This window comes from Pygocentrus nattereri, chromosome 19 (assembly GCF_015220715.1).
Source record: "Pygocentrus nattereri isolate fPygNat1 chromosome 19, fPygNat1.pri, whole genome shotgun sequence".
NCBI lineage: Eukaryota > Metazoa > Chordata > Actinopteri > Characiformes > Serrasalmidae > Pygocentrus > Pygocentrus nattereri.
Window position 1 is genome coordinate 4,158,017 of NC_051229.1, and position 18,770 is coordinate 4,176,786.

The 18,770-nt window shown below is 42.2% G+C and overlaps 1 protein-coding gene across 4 annotated transcripts in view; it reads left to right on the plus strand.

Annotated features, from left to right (window-relative positions):
• Window positions 1-439: 439 nt before the first annotated feature.
• Window positions 440-18,770, plus strand: part of kdm4ab (lysine (K)-specific demethylase 4A, genome duplicate b) — a 129,863-nt gene continuing 111,532 nt past the window's right edge. For all 4 annotated transcript variants that reach the window (XM_037530929.1, XM_037530927.1, XM_037530928.1 and 1 more), the window contains exons 1-15: window positions 440-559; window positions 3,138-3,287; window positions 4,679-4,854; window positions 4,942-5,056; window positions 5,893-6,086; window positions 6,584-6,633; window positions 6,721-6,824; window positions 6,934-7,071; window positions 8,820-9,040; window positions 9,161-9,303; window positions 11,001-11,419; window positions 13,417-13,522; window positions 13,603-13,802; window positions 14,644-14,827; window positions 16,858-16,934. In XM_037530929.1, coding sequence (XP_037386826.1) covers window positions 3,153-3,287; window positions 4,679-4,854; window positions 4,942-5,056; window positions 5,893-6,086; window positions 6,584-6,633; window positions 6,721-6,824; window positions 6,934-7,071; window positions 8,820-9,040; window positions 9,161-9,303; window positions 11,001-11,419; window positions 13,417-13,522; window positions 13,603-13,802; window positions 14,644-14,827; window positions 16,858-16,934 — 2,262 coding nt within the window. In that variant the 5' untranslated portion in view covers window positions 440-559; window positions 3,138-3,152. The remainder of the gene's footprint in view (window positions 560-3,137; window positions 3,288-4,678; window positions 4,855-4,941; window positions 5,057-5,892; window positions 6,087-6,583; window positions 6,634-6,720; window positions 6,825-6,933; window positions 7,072-8,819; window positions 9,041-9,160; window positions 9,304-11,000; window positions 11,420-13,416; window positions 13,523-13,602; window positions 13,803-14,643; window positions 14,828-16,857; window positions 16,935-18,770) is intronic.

The following is an 18,770-nucleotide window of genomic DNA, read 5'->3' on the forward strand; positions in this document are numbered from 1 at the left end:
TGTCTGTCTGTCTGTCGGCTTGTCTATCTATCTATCTATCTATCTGTCTATCTGTCTGTCTGTCTGTCTGTCTGTCTGTCTATCTAAATTTAAATATATAACACGTTGAGAACCAAAGTTAACCCAGCAGGCTGTACTGTCTGTCGTTTATACTCAAGGCAGCAAAAAAGTATTTTAAACACATTTTTACTGTTTTTTAAACATTTGAATGTCAGAACTGTCCGGATGTGCATATGCAAATTATTATTCAAATTATTATTTTATTAATTGCAGATTTAAACTATTATTTTGTGTCTTTCAGTACAATCATAATATTTTGATTACTACAAACAACAACAACAACAACAACAATAATAATGCTTACAGTAATACAAACGATAAAATAAATAATATTTTTATTTGCCCGTCGACGCGCATGCGCGCTGCTTCGTTTCCGTTGGTAAAGCGGGCTGAGTGCGCATGCGCGCTGATGGAGGTTCAGGGCTAATCAGTCTGTGTTGACTCGGAGCGTCTCCGCCGACACTGCGGCCCAAACTCCGCGGATTACTCGGGATTATCGGTGCGTACGCTCTGCTTTCTCTTTATATCCCTGCTCGGCGTCCGCGCTGCCGCTTAACCGCGCAGTTTCAGCCCGTTTTAGGGACGGCCTCCGCTAACGTTAGCTAGGCGCCTGTCGGGCCGAGAGGCTAGCGGGCGTTAGCCTCGAGTTGAAGCCGAGCGCTCTCCGCTCGGCGCCTCCGCTCGTTTTCGTGCCGGTAAATTAGTGCGAGTGTCGCTGAGAGTCAGAATGGCTTTAATTCTGCTTCTTTTGTGCGATATTTTCCGAGTTGTCCGATGAGGAAGGCCGAGCTAGTTAGCCTAGCCGTGCTACTTTTAAAGAGACGCTGGTGTTAACCAATCAGCACTGGAGAATCTGCATAAAGGGGCTGGCCTGCGGCAGTGGGCGGGGCATATGTTGTTTATACCGTGCGCAGAGCGTTATTTACATTAATATTTTGCTATTTTGTGAGCGAATATTAATATTAGCACAGTAGTCGAGGTGGCGGCGTCATGGGAAGAAGGATATATTGCTTATATGCGTGATTAGCAGCACATGAACAAGTTTTACCATAAACTTTTACATATAATTTGGTTTATGGTGCGAGTCTGTGCCCCTCAGCCACGTCACACTTCTTTGATAGACGTATATCGCAGTGTTGTGTTATGCTGTAATACTTGCATTATGGCTAATAATATTGAAATGTGCTTAAGATGTCCAGATAATATACGTGTAACGCGAAAAAGCAGATATTCTGAATTAGGAGGTTTCTCTTTCTGTCGTGTAGAAACTCCTGAATGGACCTGAATTTAACCAGTCAAGGCATTAAAGGGCCAGTCTGACCAGTAAACCTGCCTACTTACCATCCACATCACTGGAAAATCTGCATAAAGGGGCGTGTCTACGACAGTAGGCGGGGCATATGTTGTCTATACCGTACGCTGAACGTGATGAACAGTAATAGGCTGTTATTTTATGGGAGAATATAAATAAAAGCACAGTGAAATATACAAGCAGCCCCTGAGCCTGTTGTCCCTGAAGTTGAACAGACGTATTCACATGTGAATTTATGTGCTCAACCTCATCGCGCTACTTTGGTGATGTACACTGCTGTGTTAAGTTTTGTTGCTGTACTCATATCATCTTATCATCATAGTGAAATGGGCTTAGGTCCATTTATCCGTGTAGACTGGAAAAGTAAAACTAGTTTGGCAAATTAGAGTTTTTATTTCTTTGTTTGTTGACATGCTTGGATTTTTGTCATATAACTTCATAGACAGGCATTGAAGAGCCGCTCTAACCAAAATAACAAATGAAACCATCTCTCCGTCTGTTGTAAACATGCCGCTCGCCGAGTCTGAGGAGCAGGATTTACCAGTTTAAAGACCAGGGAAACACCTTCTGGTGATTTATCTGGAAAGTGGCAGGATCTTTTGGGAGACTGTGACTTTATGGTGGATACTTGAGGGCGGAAAATGTTTGTTTTGATTTGTTGTTTTTTAATTTTTTTAAGCTGGCCAATGCAGACGGAAACCTGATAGCTACTGCTAGGAAGTCAGACAGTATGACCGTATTTATGGCTATCATGAGAAATTAGATCACAATATGCTTTTTTTTAAATTTTTTTAATGTATGCATGACACGGTGATGTGGTGGGTAGTGCTGTCACCTCACAGCAAGAAGGGCCTGGGTTCGATTCCCCGCCTGGGCGGCCAGGGTCCTTTGTGTTTCTGCGTGGGTTTCCTCCGGGTTCTCCGGTTTCCTCCCACAGTCCAAAGACATATAATATCTCAAGTGACAGGATATGCTGCAGTTGAATGGTATTATAATGTAATAGAAAACACAATTCGTACACTAATTGATGCACTGACACAATGTGTACCCCTTAAAAGAAAAAAAAAAAAAAAAAAATATATATATAAGGTTATCCTGGATCTCATCAGCGCTTAAACACTGACCCACTGCGTGCTTCATCACAAAGAGAGCATCTTTAGTCCTGTTTAAATGTATTCAGTGCAGCTCAGTGAGTGAAAAGCATGCGTGCTCAAAGTTTTTGAGGGTATCTTATAAATTTCATGGTGCTATTACGTTTTTGCCTGTTCCATCGTTGTCTGTGTTTATCTGCGCCAGCAGCTAGAATTCCTTTATCACCAGTAGTCGTGTGACGCAGGTGCACGTTCGTGCCGAGTGCTGTAGTGAGAGCACGCCGAAGGACGTGAACGTAAAGAGGAAGTGAAACCGTGAGTTCCGCCGAACAGACGAGGCTGATCGGAAGACCATTCAACATGACGTATTTCCAATTACACGTTCCCTTTTAGGCTGGAGTGGCCCTTTAAGAACCGTTTCTTATTTACAGTGGTGGCCCAGCAAGTGCGGAAGCGCTTGTGGCACGGAGGAAACAGGGATTAACAGAAGTCCCGCGTGAAGTCTGACGTACTAACAATAACAAAACGAGACCAAAACGAGTGGGAAGAGGAAACGTGACTTGGCTGAAGAGTTTTAGGCTCGTCATCGTGTTTGACTGTTATTTTGATTGATTTGTTTTTTCTCTCCAGTCAGTTTGCAGATTTATTATGTAAATAAATGTTGTTTTGTGAAGGACCAGTCGGGCAGGATGGCGTCCGATACGCAGAGTTCCGGCTCCAAGGGGATCATGACGTTCCGCCCTACTATGGAGGAGTTCAAGAACTTCAGCAGATACATGGCCTATATAGAGTCTCAGGGTGCTCACAGAGCTGGGCTGGCTAAGGTCAGTGGAGTTCATAATCAGAGTGACCGCTGCAGCTGTGAGAGTAAAGGTGGCGGTTCAGCTGCATTGATTCTCGACGGTTCGAGTCCTTTTGACTCCCTGATCTGCGGCAGAAAACATAGACAAATTATTATTTTTCTAAGAGTGACAAATTGGTGGAATTTGTACATTAAAAGTGGAAGTGTGGAGACAAAAAGAGGCTTGCTCAAGAATAAACGGTCGCGTGTAAAAGTTTTAACACCCCTGGTCAAATTATGTTTTACTGACTGTTAAAGTGAAAATAAGTGAGGTCGTCTTTCTCGTCTGTACTGGTCATCTTTCTCATCTTTACTGGTCATCTTTCTCATCTTTACTGGTCATCTTTCTCATCTTTACTGGTCGTCTTTCTCATCTTTACTGGTCATCTTTCTCATCTGTACTGGTCATCTTTCTCGTCTGTACTGGTCATCTTTCTCATCTTTACTGGTCATCTTTCTCATCTTTACTGGTCGTCTTTCTCATCTTTACTGGTCATCTTTCTCGTCTGTACTGGTCATCTTTCTCATCTTTACTGGTCATCTTTCTCGTCTGTTCTGGTCATCTTTCTCATCTTTACTGGTCATCTTTCTCGTCTGTACTGGTCATCTTTCTCGTCTGTACTGGTCATCTTTCTCGTCTGTACTGGTCATCTTTCTCGTCTTTAATCAAATTTAAAACAAACTTTCTTGATTTTAGAAAATTGCAAGTTTATACTTGTAATTTATGTATTAATATATATTAAAATATTCATTAATATTAATTTGTCTGCTATAAGTTTGAAGTTGTTGTTGTTTTTTATTATTATTATTATTATTATTATAAGAAGAACTGGACTGAAGCCAGAGGATTATATATTTGCCCTTTTGACCCCCTGAAAGGACATTTTAAAAAGAAAAAGGCGAAGGACGTCTATAGGATTTCTGATTTCTCAGTGTGTTAAATTCAGTGAATGAACAGTAACTGTATAAAGATGTGAACTGATGGTCTCTATGGAGGACGTGTTCACTTAATTTCTCTTAGACAGTCAACAAAACTTGGAAATTTGACCAGATTTTTGCACACGACTGTATAAAGTGAATGTTTTATCGAATAACATCGGAAATTTCTTGTTCGCTGATTTTGCAGTTGCAGTATTTTCCACCCCTGGAATTCGTTATCAATTAAAGCATGTAGTCATTTTTGATTATAATATCAATTCTCAAGCATTTACATATTATTAAATATTGAAATCCATAGTTATTTTATTGTTTATTTTACTACTGTACAAGCAGTTCACTGGGTTTCATAATAATTCTGAATGAGCAGCTTTGTAATCGAACACGGGCAGATATTTAGACCCCTTTCGTTTCGTTGTTCATTTCTTCCATCCACAGATCATCCCTCCGAAAGAGTGGAAGCCCAGGCGTTCGTACGATGACATCGATGACCTGTTGATCCCGGCGCCCATTCAGCAGGTTGTGACCGGCCAGTCAGGTCTGTTCACCCAGTACAACATCCAGAAAAAGGCCATGACCGTGAAGGAGTTCCGCAAAACGGCGAACAGTGATAAGTGAGTCTCCTCCTCGTCCAGGAGGCGTCGCTCTGTGGTGGTAACCGTGTGACTGAGCTATAAGCACATGTTCTCTCCCTGCCGTAGGTTCTGCAGCCCTCGGTACGATGACTTTGAAGAGCTGGAAAGGAAATACTGGAAAAATGTGACCTTCAATCCTCCCATCTATGGAGCAGATGTGAACGGCACACTTTATGATCCTGTAAGTGACCTCTGAAACGGGAATTCCACCAGTTTTTCAAATTTCCTACATAATTCAGCGTGCGAGATGTTAGTGATTCAGAGGGTTTGGTGTGAAACGGTTCGGACGTCTTTACAGTGGTGGTGATGGGAACCAGACGTCATCATGACTACAACACAGATATAGACACTTTATTCACTATCCAGAACCACCAGAGAACCCACACGAGTCTTCCGGATTTATATGGAGTGTTGATGATGGTACGGTATGTCTTAAATAATAATTAAGTAATAATAATAAAAAAATAATAAGCTTTCTTTTTGGGCTCTTTTGCCTCACAATGCCCTTCACGTCTCCCTCCACCAAGAATACATTTTAGGCCAAAATCTCTCTGTAAAAGTGTCTTGAAACTGTCTCAGACGTCATTCATAACCACTTCATGTAGGAGCTTTCTGTGAGGGAGCTTTTAGAGGTGGACGTCTGGTTCCTATCACCACCACTTGGTAAGTTTCTCTAGAACAGAGCACTTCACACCAAACCACTCTGAAAGAGTGGGGACCTTTTATTTAAGCAACAAAACTTTGAAAAAAACAATGGATTTCCCCTTTAAAAGCATTTTTAAAATGCGAAGAAGGATTTATGAATCCTTCGTTACACAATGTTAAAGGGCAGATGGCCTGCTTTACTTTAAATGGAAGTCAATGATGGTAAAATAGTGATAAATCTGAAAAAAAAAACATTTTCTTTGATTATTTTGGCCTCAAAACGCCCCGTGTGTGTCCCTTCACCATGAATGATGTTTAAAATCTTAAGTAATAACTTTCTGGGATGTACCTTTTTTGTCGTTCTCCCCGCAGGATGTCGACGAATGGAACGTCGGCCGCTTGCACACCATCCTGGACACGGTGGAGCACGACAGCGGCATCACTATAGAGGGAGTGAACACGCCCTACCTTTATTTCGGCATGTGGAAGACCACGTTCGCCTGGCACACAGAGGACATGGACCTCTACAGCATTAATTACCTTCACTTTGGAGAACCGAAGTCCTGGTAAATCTCATGTTGTTGCTGTTAAAGGGCCCATATTATAGAAAACCTCATTTTCTCCCTTTTTGAAATAAGTGTGGTGCAGTATGTAAACACTGAAGCCTGATAGTCCGTTAAGAATCTAATAGATCAGTTCATGTAAACACTTCAGTCTGAATAGTCGTCTGATAAAAATATATTTTTTATTTTTTTTTATTATTAAAAAATTATTGAACCATTTTTTTTTTTTTTTTAATTGTTAAAAAATAGTTATTTTTATTTTAAAATATCTCACAGTGTAAAGAACAGCTGCCAAGATGAAAAGAAAAGTAAACATTTTAGTGTTACGCTGTTTTGATATAGCTGCAGTGATGTCCCTGAGTGAAGGTGTTTTGTTTCACTCTGTATTAAGAGCTTCGGTCGGAGGTTTATTAGGAGCTAATCATGCAGTTAATCACTTATAGAGCAGAATGCCAAAGATTCATGATGAAATGATAACTTATTCTTTAATGATCTGCCAGGTATTGCGTGCCTCCAGAGCATGGGAAGAGGTTGGAGCGTCTTGCCAAAGGTAACCTCAGAGAAACGTGTAGCCTCTCTCATACAGAAATCATTTAAAATTGCCCCCTTTTTGACATTTTACCCATTTCTGATGCAGGATTCTTTCCTGGAAGTTCTCAGAACTGTGAAGCTTTTCTGAGGCACAAGATGACTCTCATATCTCCGTCCATCCTGAAGAAGTACGGCATCCCGTTTGAAAAGGTACGCCGTACACGGGTTTCATCCGTTTTCAGCCCGTTTGAACCCTGTTCGCACCTTTTGGCACCACATGATCCACAGCATGTCGTGATGTCGCCCGCTTGTGTTTCAGATCACCCAGGAGGCCGGAGAGTTTATGATTACGTTTCCGTACGGCTACCATGCTGGCTTTAATCACGGCTTTAACTGTGCTGAATCTACCAACTTCGCCACTCAGCGATGGATAGACTACGGAAAGCAAGCCATTCTGGTGAGAGCCTGTCTGTTTGACCCAGTCTGGCCCAGTCTGGCCCAGTCTGACCCATTTCACCCCACCACTTTGCACATTCACGTCTAGGGGTAGGGTGTCCTGATTCTTTTTGAGATAGAGGGGTGGGGTGAAGTATAATGGGATTGTGGGTGAGGCACACTCCAAGGCCCAGTCCCATTTCTTATTTTTACCCCTCCTCCTTGTTTTTCGAGTGTCACCTTGCCCCTCGGAATGGAGTCACAACGGGTAGTGGTTGAAATCTTCCATACGAAACGGGACCCTCAAATAAAAAATAAGCTAAATATCCCGTTCCACCTTAAATAGGCCAGCAGTAGCGACGCCTGAGGCGCCAGAATGTTACTGCTGCTCCATTTAAGGTGGAATGGGAAAATTCGAACGAGAATCTGGAGAATATCCGAATTCAGCTTCATATCACTGAAGAATTAGGGGGGTGATAATAAATAATGGCCCCCCTCTTTGAAGGCGTATGATCCCTAAATGTAATTATGCCGTTTGAAGGGATGCTACTGGCTGCTGTCAGTTGACTGCTTGAAGTAAACAGTTAAAATTAAGGCAGTTTACAATTTTTTTTATTGGGACTAAAAACACAAGTTAAATAAATAAATAAATAAATACAGATTCACTGACACTTGGGATGCTAATGCACCAAAACCAATGTGCCACTGTGGGGTGAAGCTGTTCAATATCTTTGGTCATCTGAAGACGAAACATAGGCTATTCATGAACACCGAGCTTGCCTACCAGTCCATCTAACAGGCTGTGGCTCAGTCTGAGCTGTTGATCAATAATAATAATAATAATAATAATAATAAAACATCGTTCACAAACCCAAAAACACTTTACAACGAGCAGCAAAGGCCAAAAACAAAAAACACAAAACAAGCAAACCCTTTAAACTCTTGTTTAAACGGTTTGGGAGCCTCCAGGTCAAGCGGACCAATAGAACTGTAACTCTATAGGAGACCAACTGTCAATATGCAGTTACTGCTTCAGTGACCGTGACAAGCGGATTCAAACAGACCAAGACCGAATCCCACTGATTTCTACCCCATACCTTGTTTTGAAGTGTCTCCTTGCCCCATGGACCCGAGTTACAGGGTAGTGGTTGAGATCTTCCCTCTGAAATGAGACCCTCAAATTAACAGAGCATCACTTCATTAACAGCTACTAGCGCCGCTCTGTGGGCGACCCTGCCCGTCTGCAGGGACAGCAGAGGAGGGGAAAGTTCAGCTCCTCGCTGCTGGGCTTTAGTCACATTAAGGCTCTAAAGACATGCTATTATAATTTTAATCACCGTATGAATTGTAAAATAGAGGGTTTCAGTGGTTAGAAAATAGTGGAGAGTATTATTATTAGTTTTAAATTTTTAAAGGACTCATAGCATTTAAAAAACAAATTTCTCTCACTTTTTTCCCTTAAAAAGTGTTTGATGTAGTGTGCAAATATCATATTACACAGTTTCAAGGCGTGTTATTCACTCTCCAGTCCGATCAGTCCATCAAACGAGATCACGTTGCAAAAACAGCCCGTTTTAAATTCAATTTTCTGTGATGTCACAAGAACTTATTTACATGCATTACATGCTGTTGTTTAGTTGGCTCAGTTTTTATTGTTTTTATTACCCAGTCGTCAAAGTAACTGATAACTGATATAATCAATAGGCCTAATTCTCTGCCTTTGATCTAATTCTTTTCCGCTGAGTTTGTTGTATAAACGCCTGGTTGCAGTGTTCGTGTCGGAAAGACATGGTGAAGATCTCCATGGACGTGTTTGTGAGGAAGTACCAGCCTGAGCGCTACGAGCTGTGGCTGGCGGGAAAGGACAATGTGCCCATTGACCACTCCAAGCCCACTCCCGAGGCGGCCGAGTTTATGGGTGGAAAGGGAGGAGACTTCGGCCGGCAGGAGCCGAGCACGGGGGTCCACAGCAGCGAAGGACAGAAGAAAAGGTTGAAAACGAACTGTTTTTATTTAAATGTATAAGTTTATTGATTCTTCTGTGCTCGTCGGTATTCATTTGCTTCTTTAGTTACTCTGTTAAAACTTTGATCTATGTTGTTTTGGATCAGTGTGGCCAAACAGAGGATCGGTACGAAGAGGCATCGCGTGTGCTTAGAAGTTCCAGAGGACGTCCTTCCTCCAGATGAAGAGGCCAGCTACGGCAAGAAGGGTCGACTGTCACCCAGAGAAGAGTGCTGCAGAGAAGACTCAGGTAAGTTGATGTGGCTTAAACTGGCCTTACTGTCCATCACTTGGCTGAGGCCATGATTTAAACACGGGTCCATGCGTCAGAGCAAGAACGCTGATCTGATATCAGGTCTCGTCTGTTCACAAGGCAAAGTTTGATCCCAGATCAACGTTCTTCCTCTGACAACCTTGATAAATATGGGCCAGTGTTGACAAGAATATTTGGGATGCACAGTGGTTATGGGATCATATTGGTATCAGCACATCATTGCTTAAAGTTATCAGTGCGACAGATCTTAAGATTTGACTGATACTTCAAACGCATATAGCAGATTGTTTGGACAAAAACTTTTGCTGTTCATATTACATCAGTTTGTAACCCTACAGCCTTAAAAGTGATGTATTTCTATTCCAGCTTGATGTCGTTCTTATTTGTACGTTTTATAAATGTTTACATATCGGGATGTACATGAAAAATATGGCTGTGGTCCCATAATTCAGCTGTTAACTTGGTCGAAGTGGTAACTGAAGCGAAAAATGATTTCCACGACATGGGCTAGAAAGCCAGAACAGTGTATTTAAAGTTTTGTGGAGGTTATTTAGCTTCAGCATGTGCCGTGTTTTCTTTCTTCTTTTCCCTCACACCACCTTTCGCCTTCTGCACGCAGCCATAAATGGTCCACTGGGCTTATGTAACAGATTAACATCTGTTAATCACTTCCAATGTCCAGTCTGAACTAATGTATATCATTGTAAGTATCCTGTAGATCAGGGGTGTCTTACTCAGCTCCTGAAATGGCCACATAAATCTCAACAATCCGTGGTCCAGAGAACCGAACTGACTATTGTTTGTTCAAAATACGCGAAAACGTCGACGGTAAACTATAGGCACTTTAGTAGACCTTGAAATATTACGTTAATGTGTGTGTGTGTGTGTGTGTGTGTGTGTGTGTGTGTGTGTGTGGGTGGATCCCTGGTGTCCTTTCTTTGCTCAAGTTCATTAATGCTTGGGCTCTGAGCTCCTGGCTTGAAGTTAAGTGTTTATATTGGCTGAACTGCCGTGAGTTTGGTGGAACTGTGTAGAATTGTGCAGAATTGAGGTGGAACCACTGTCCCATAGATTGTTGTTGGGGTAAGAGAGTCGGAGCACACATTATGTAGCAGTGCATGCTGGGGACTGTAGTGCAGTGCACTGTGAAACTCGTATTAATAGTAAATTAAAATACCTTCGCGGGCCAGATTGGATTGTGTTGCGGGCCTAATCTGGCCCGCGGGCCTTGTGTTTGACATATGGGCTGTAGATTTATCTTACATGTGGTGGGTATGTATTTAGTGATGCGCGTTGGCAGTATAATGTACTCACTGTTTGCATCTTGCGTTGTATGATATAATCGTTATCGTAATATTGGTGTTTGCAGTACTGAAGGTTGGTAGTGGCCCAGTATACTGGCCTGCATTATAGTATCATGAAGGACAATCTGTAATTATGTCATACTAAAGATTAACCGATCTACACTATTGATTCACCAGTGCATTTTAACGTATTCCAAGGCGTATCGCGGTTGCAGGTGTAGTATTTTCTTTATAGCATGCACCGCTGTTGTCCTGTTACTCGAGCACTCGTTTCAGCTAGACAAAGGCTTGTAATATCCACGTGTGCTCAACCAGTAGTCGTTCAGATTGTGATTCAGATGCATCTAAATGCATTCCTTTCCATTTCAGACTCCACTGAGCAGCCATCTGTGAAGATGCCAGACAGCAGCCGGTGCCTCGCGCTCGGAGAGCGTGCCCAGAGCGCAAGCTGCGTTAAAGACGACGACACCTCTGTAACCTCAACCCTCTCCTCAGTCTGTCTGCAGCCTCTCAGGAAAAACCACCTCTCCATAGCGACGGTGCCGGCAGCCCCACACTGCCTGTCCGCCCTGCCCTGGACCTCCTCCAAACCAGGTGTGGCCAGTTTACTCTTCCATAGGACTTTAAGTCCATCAGATGCTTTGCAGGTCCACAGTTACGCAGCGAGGACGACCATCTGTAAGCCTCAAGCTCCGATCACAGAGGACAGTTTGAAGTTTGACCTGGAGCCGGACGCCAAACCAGACCTGAAGCCCATTGTAGAGACACCAGCATCGGACACGGAAGAGGTTAGCAGCCCAAATGAAGCTTAAAGCAATAAAAATTTACACACCTTTTCTGTTCAGCTCAATATAGTTCAACAGACAGGACATGTTTGGTGTCTGAAGTTTGCTGCTTTAGTTTCACACTGGAGCTACAGCTCGTCAAGCTCCAGTCCTTACGGGCCAGAACGCTGCCAACTTCAGCTCACGGCCTCATTAAACACACCTGATTCAGCTCATCAGCTGATTAGCAAGGCCTTCATGAAGTGAATTCAGAGTGTTAGATGAGGGTGAACGCTGATCTCTGCAGCACTTTGGCCTGGAAGGTCCCCAGTTTGACAGGCCTGAGCTACAAGGTAAATGCAGCTGACAAGTAGTGGAGGCTTACGGCCATAACAGACAAATGAGGTGTGCTTGCCTCAAACCACGTGGGGTTATTAAGTAATCCATAACAGGACAGAAGTTCTGCCTGGATCTGAGATGAGAGAAGTTCAAGTTTAAGTAATGATTTACAAAACTTGAAAGTCCGTATAGATGAAAGCAAATTTCCAACCTGGCCTTTCACGTGTTTCATACTGATGCTACCAGTGAGCTATTCTTTATTCTTTATGCGGATCCCCATCAGCTTCCGCAGAGTCTTCCTGGGGTCAAACGTCTTTAAAACCAGCCGTTATCATAATCAAAAACAAAACCGAGATGAGCAAAGCTTAAAAATAAGTCATATACTCAACCAATAAAACCATAACCAGTAAAATAATGGGTTTGTGGTTTTATTTATTTATTTATTTATTTATTTATTTATTGTTTGTGCACAAAGACTGAGAACCTACCTATTAAGGGGAATTTTGGGAATTCTGGAATTCAGTTTATTTATTTATTAATTGTTGTTGTTGTTATTATTATTATTATTATTATTATTATTATTATTATTATTATTATTATTATTATTTTTGCATAATTCAGTGTCATTCAGAGTGGTTTGGTGTGAAGTGGTTTGGTGTGAAGTGGATGATTGTAGTGACTCTCACAGACTCTTACAGTGGTGGTGATGGGAACCAGGGGTCGCCATGCCTAAAATTATTTATAGGCTCCTGAATTTAGTCCATACTTTTGTCCAAAATTCAGGCATCAGTGTAATTTGAGGCAGGTTCGTTTTGATTCACGGGTACTGATAACATCATGCTTACTGCAGCTGCTTCAGCTTGTATTGTGGCTCCGCTGCAGAACTCATGAAGATTTAAAATGAAATGAAACTTTAGGCACCAAACATGTCTCGGTTGAAAATGCGACACTTGTTGAGCTTTTTATTACTTTATAAGGCTAAAACTGTTTGCTTCTGTCGCTTAAAGTACGTTTACCTAAATATTTAAATTTTATCATCACGCTTTGATATGAAACCTAACGAAACAGTGAGTGTGTTTACATGCGCTTAATAATCTGATAACTGCAGAAATCAGGTTTGGGCAGTAATCCGATCAACACTTTTAAATGTACTTGAGTAATCAGTTACTGAAAGTCCAGGTCTACATGAGCCACACGGTAATCAGACTTCTGCTTTGCAACCAGCAAAGTTAGAAGGACGGGTGGCGTAACCGTAACGTAAAACTCGCTCCACTTTACCTGAAAATAGAAGATGAAGAATATTTAAATCCATCATTTCGTCAAGCATGTGTTTGGTCTGTTTTCGCTCCTGCTCAGACTGAGAAATCCAGAAGAAATCAGAGTGAGAGTTCACCGCACTGAGAAATCTGATTACTGAGCTACCATCCAGCCTCTTTATCAGATTTCTTAGTCTTACTCTGATCTAAGAAATCAGAGTGAGCTGTTTACACGACCACTGGAATAATCAGACGACTGCAGAAAGCTGAGGATGATTGGATTATTGACTGCATGTCACTGATTTTACTTGGCAGTGCACAAATCCAGACACATTAACATGCTGTAATGGCCTGACTGTGGCACAACGCATGCCATTTTTTGCTGACTTGCTTTTGATTTGTTTCATTTCTTATTGTTTTCATCAGGAAAGCGAAGCAAAGAAAGAGAACAAGGGCATGAAGAGGAAGCTGCAGCCCATCAGCAAGGTCCCCCCTTTGTCTCCGCTGCTCAAAGACAGTTCCAGTGATGAAGGTTAGCTTTCACCTCCGTTCACTTCTGTGCTGTTGTGCGGTGACTGTTTTCATCCCTCAGTAACCTGTGTGATTATGCAGAGCTGCAGGAGCATCCTGAACTGACTGAGCTGACTGAAGTGGAGGTGGACTCTCAGGAGACGGAGCCCTGGGCCCGAATGCTGGCCCCTCTTTGGCAAGACGGATCGCGTAGCTTCAAGGTTGAGAGGGATTACAATCGCCGCATGGGTCTTCGGCCCCCGTACTGTGCAGTCTGCAGCCTCTTCCATGCGTATGAACAGGTACAGCAGTATTAATTCACCTCTGTCCTCCTCAGATGATGAAGAAACAGTCATGTTAGTGGTCTTTTGCACAAGTAAACTCATTGGAACCATCAGTGTTTCCCAAATGCACTTTATCATATTTTTTTACTTCATTCATTCATATTTCATAAGCTACATTTAAAAGGTGGGTGTCATATGAGGGCTCTAACTATCTTTTTTCCAGTCAAGTAGATGAGTAATGTAATTTTACAGCTTTGTAATAACTCACAATTTGTTTTTCTCCTCAAAATTGACCCATTTTTCCACATATTTGAGCTAGAAGCTGGACTCAGATGGCATCTCTTCAGTGCTATGTAGTATTAAAATAATTTTTATTAAAAAATACAAAGAGCGTTTAAGATTTTTGGCTTTCAGCAGTAAATTGTAAGCATATGGCAATATGTTTATGATCGTAAAACACATTTTCTGTTCATTTGAGGGGAGCTTTTACAAAGAACACCAACAGTTTACATTTATTTCATGCACTTACTGAATAATTTGCCTTAAGATTTGGGCATGTAAATTCAGATGGAAAATGTAAAATATGCCCTGGAGAATAAGGGGTTAATAATAACGTAGAGTGAAATATATCCACAAGTGGCAATTTCGGGGTCCAAGCACTGTTTGCCAAGTAGGCACTAATTAGCCAATGCTTTCTTTTGGTCGATATTCAGTCTTTGTAAACAGGGCAGGTACGTTGAGTTTGATGAGTCAGGCAAAGCAATGTTTCTGTACTGCTAAATTATTGATTGTCAAATACTTATTGCAGCTTCTCACAGACGAGTTTCATGGTGATGGTCATCTCTGTTTGTCTTTGCAGAATGAGCTGAACAGTTTGACCCAGGGCAGCCCTACCAGTGAGGAAAAACTCAAGACAAAGCCGTTAATACCAGAGATGTGCTTCACCGGCAGCTCAGAAGGACAGCTGTCCACTCCTCACCTGGAGCCGGATGGCACCAGTCAGCTGGTCAGCTGCTCCATGTGCAGCGTGCGCGTCCACACCAGTGAGTGCTGGAGCTACTTCACCTATCTAAAGGAGAATTCAACCCATTTTCTCATTTTCTTTTCAGCACAGTTCAGTGTGTGAGATGTAAACAGAGATTTGGAGAGGTTTGGTGTGAAATGGTTCAGATCGCTTTACAGTGGTGGTGATGGGAACCAGGCGTCGCCATGACAACAGATATAGACACTTTATTTACTATCCAGAACCACCAGAGAACCCACACGAGTCTTCTGAGTTTTATATGTGAGTGAGTTGATGATGGAAAACAGCAGAAAATGTCAATAATTTCTGTCCGCAGAGCCACAGTTTCACCACAGCAGTTTCACTTCAGCAGGTTCGAGTCAGTGGCATTCAGCCACTTAGTCGGTTTTAGGCAAATCATCATTTCAGTCGTTTTTTTGTGGGTTCTCCCAAAAATTTGCATCGGGTTAACATTTATATTTTAAGCATTAGGCTAAAACGAGTTTTGGTTTGAACACGTAGAGAGACTCACAGGGTAAATATTACACAGACCACAGCTTGTATGGCCTGGGAAAGCTAAGGGGTTATGTAGACATACAGCTCAGTTAACTTACGTTTTTCCTCAGTGGTAGGGCTGCCCTTACCCTTATTAGCCACTGGTAGCCAGTTAAACCATAAGCCGAAACATGCTATGATACCGTCAGAAACCAAAAGAAACATGTAATGGTTTCCATAGATTTTTTTTCAGCAATGACATGTTCAAAATCGTGGTTGGTGTAGTGGTTAACACCTCTACCTTCTACACTGTAGACTGGGGTTCACTCCCTTGCCTGGACAAGCCCCCTACACTATACCAATAAGACTCCTTGGGCAAGACTCCTAACACCACCATCACCTACTACACTGTAGACTGGGGTTCAATCTCCTGCTTGGACAAGCCCCCTACACTATACCAATAAGAGTCCTTGGGCAAGACTCCCAACACCACCTTCATCTACTACACTGTAGACTGGGGTTCAATCTCCTGCTTGGAAAAGCCCCCTACACTATACCAATAAGAGTCCTTGGGCAAGACTCCCAACACCACCTTCACCTACTACACTGTAGACTGGGGTTCAATCTCCTGCTTGGAAAAGCCCCCTACACTATACCAATAAGAGTCCTTGGGCAAGACTCCCAACACCACCTTCACCTACTACACTGTAGACTGGGGTTCAATCTCCTGCTTGGACAAGCCCCCTACACTATACCAATAAGAGTCCTTGGGCAAGAATCCCAACACCACCTTCACCTACCTGTGTAAAATGATCAAACTGTAAGTCGCTCTGGATAAGAGCGTCAGCCAAATGCCGTAAATGTAAATGTAAAATGTTTTGCCTGTAAAGCTTTATGTGTACGCTTACATTACATGTGCAGGAATACCGCTTTACTTTAAGCAGCTTAAACTGAGCATAATCTTAAGCTTTATAGGCAAAACATTTTGAACATATTCCTGCTGAAAAAAATCCATGGAAACCATTACAGTGGCTGATTCTTGTGTTGGTGATGGTCTCCCTTCCTATACGCTAATATGCATGGCGACACATAAAAGCAGCACAAACAGTCACTGTTGACATCAGAGTTAATAGTAAATAAATGAGGAGAACAGCCACTGGTTGAAATATGAATATAACGACTTCATTTACATGCCACACTCACGCTGTTGCACTCCACTGGCCTCAAACCGCTGTAGTCAAACTACTGGTGTAAATCTGCGGCCTTTGTATTCAGACTCTTCTCCAAAGTTTGAAGAAACAAGCTTCCTTTGAGGACTATTTGGTCCAACTACGCCCTGCATGTACCTCTTCACCATGGAATAGATTTTGGGCCAACAGTGTCTCCGACATCAGACGGTGAATTCACAACCATTCCATGTAATAACTTTCTGTGAGGGAGCTTTAAACTCGTCAGACATCTGGTTCCCATCACCACCACTTTGAACAGCGTTAGACATCAGGCTTAGGACGTTAAAAGATGCTTATGTGTGTTGTTTTGAATCGTTGAACTAAAGCGTTTATTCTCTTTTGTCAGGTTGCTATGGGGTGCCTCGAGATACGGATTTAGAAGGTTGGAGGTGTGCCCGCTGTGAGGCTAATGCTTTTACTCAGGTGAGAACTTGACATAGTTGTTACTGTGAGGTTTGATTTCATCACATCAAAGGTGCAAGTAATTATTCTGTATTTATGTTTAGGTTGTCGGACGAGTTTCCTATGTAGACGTAGAGGCTTCGTTTTCGAGGGAGTGCAAGAAATGAGCTAAAATAGGAAGCACTTTTACGCCTCTGTTATTACTGAACTTTTTTTTTCCGTCGTTCTCGCTTTAAGGCTGACAGGCTGGGTCAGCTGGTAATGCCAGCCTGGCAGCTGTGCCACGGTGCTAGAAACCGAGTAAACAGTAAGAGAAACGAAAGTCCTCGGCAGGAGAAGTATGTGCTGAATGTAAACACTGTTACTAGGAAGAAACTTGTGACACCAGACAGCGTGTTGGCTCAAAATATGTCGTTCATATTGGGCTGTACAACGTTGTCTTTAGCGGTAATAATAAATCTATAATAATTTGACTTATAATGAATGTGCGGCGCTTTATGTGATAAAACGCTTTAAGATATATTTGAATACTTGCACTTTCTCTGTAGCACGTTTGCATAGGCTGATTCAGGAGAACTGTAATACTGAACACATTGGGAATTTACGACATTCGAGAACTTTTGCTAAATGTTTTCTGTGTATATTCCATCGGTAGTGAGGCATCACATGAACTGATTCCAGTTTTGCACATTAATTGGCCAGATTTGTCTGTCTGTCTGTCTGTCTGTCTATACATCTATGTATCTATCTTTGTATCTGTCTATCTACATATCTGTCTGTCTGCCTGCCTATGTCTATTTATTTATCTAGGTATCTATCTATCTGTATGTATGTATGTCTCTCTCTGTCTGACAGTCTCTGTCGGTCTATACCTCTATGTGTCTATCTTTGTATTTATCTGTCTGTGTATGTGTCTGTCTGTCTGTCTGCTTATGTAGCTTCCCATCTCTGTCTATGTATGTATATCTGTCTGTCTGTCTCTCTCCATCTATCTCTGTCTATCTGGCAGTCTAAGTCTCTGTCTGTCTGTCTGTCTGTCTGTCTGTCTGTCTGTCTGTCTGTCTGTCTGTCTGTCTGTCTGTCTGTTTATCTGACAGTCTAAGTCAGAGATTTTTCTGACCATTAGATGGCGGCATCGTACCGCAACACATTACACACACACTCAACAGTTAGTTTTAATAAATGAGCTTTTTTTGTTAGTTTGCATTAAATATGCAGGTTTAATTACTGCAAATCTATCACACCATAAAAGTAATCTAAATATTTAATGTTATAAGTGTGTGTATGTTCAGCTGGTTTATATTTTTTTGCTGAATTTAACATCCCTCTTAAAAATGATGGTTCTTCAAGGATTCTTTAATAAAGAAAACGGTTCTATGAAAAATCATGAACACTCAAAGGGTTTAAAATGATGTCGGCCCACCCTTTGCAGCTATAACAGCTTCAACTCTTCTGGGAAGGCTTTCCACAAGGGTTAGGAACGTGTTTATGGGAATTTCTGACCGTTCTTCCAGAAGCACATTTGTGAGGTCAGACGCTGATGTTGGACGAGAAGGTCTGGCTCACAGTCTCCACTCTAATTCATCCCAAAGGTGTTCTGCTGGGTTGAGGTCAGGACTCTGTGCAGGCCAGTCAAGTTCTTCCACACCAAACTGGCTCATCCACGTCTTTATGGACCTGCTTTGTGCACTGGTGTGCAGTCATGTTGGAACAGGAAGGGGCCGTCCCCAAACTGTTCCCACAAAGTTGGGAGTGTGAAATTGTCCAAAATCTCTTGGTGCTGAAGCTTTAAGAGTTCCTTTCACTGGAACTAAGGGGCCGAGCCCAACTCCTGAAAAACACCCCCACACCATGATC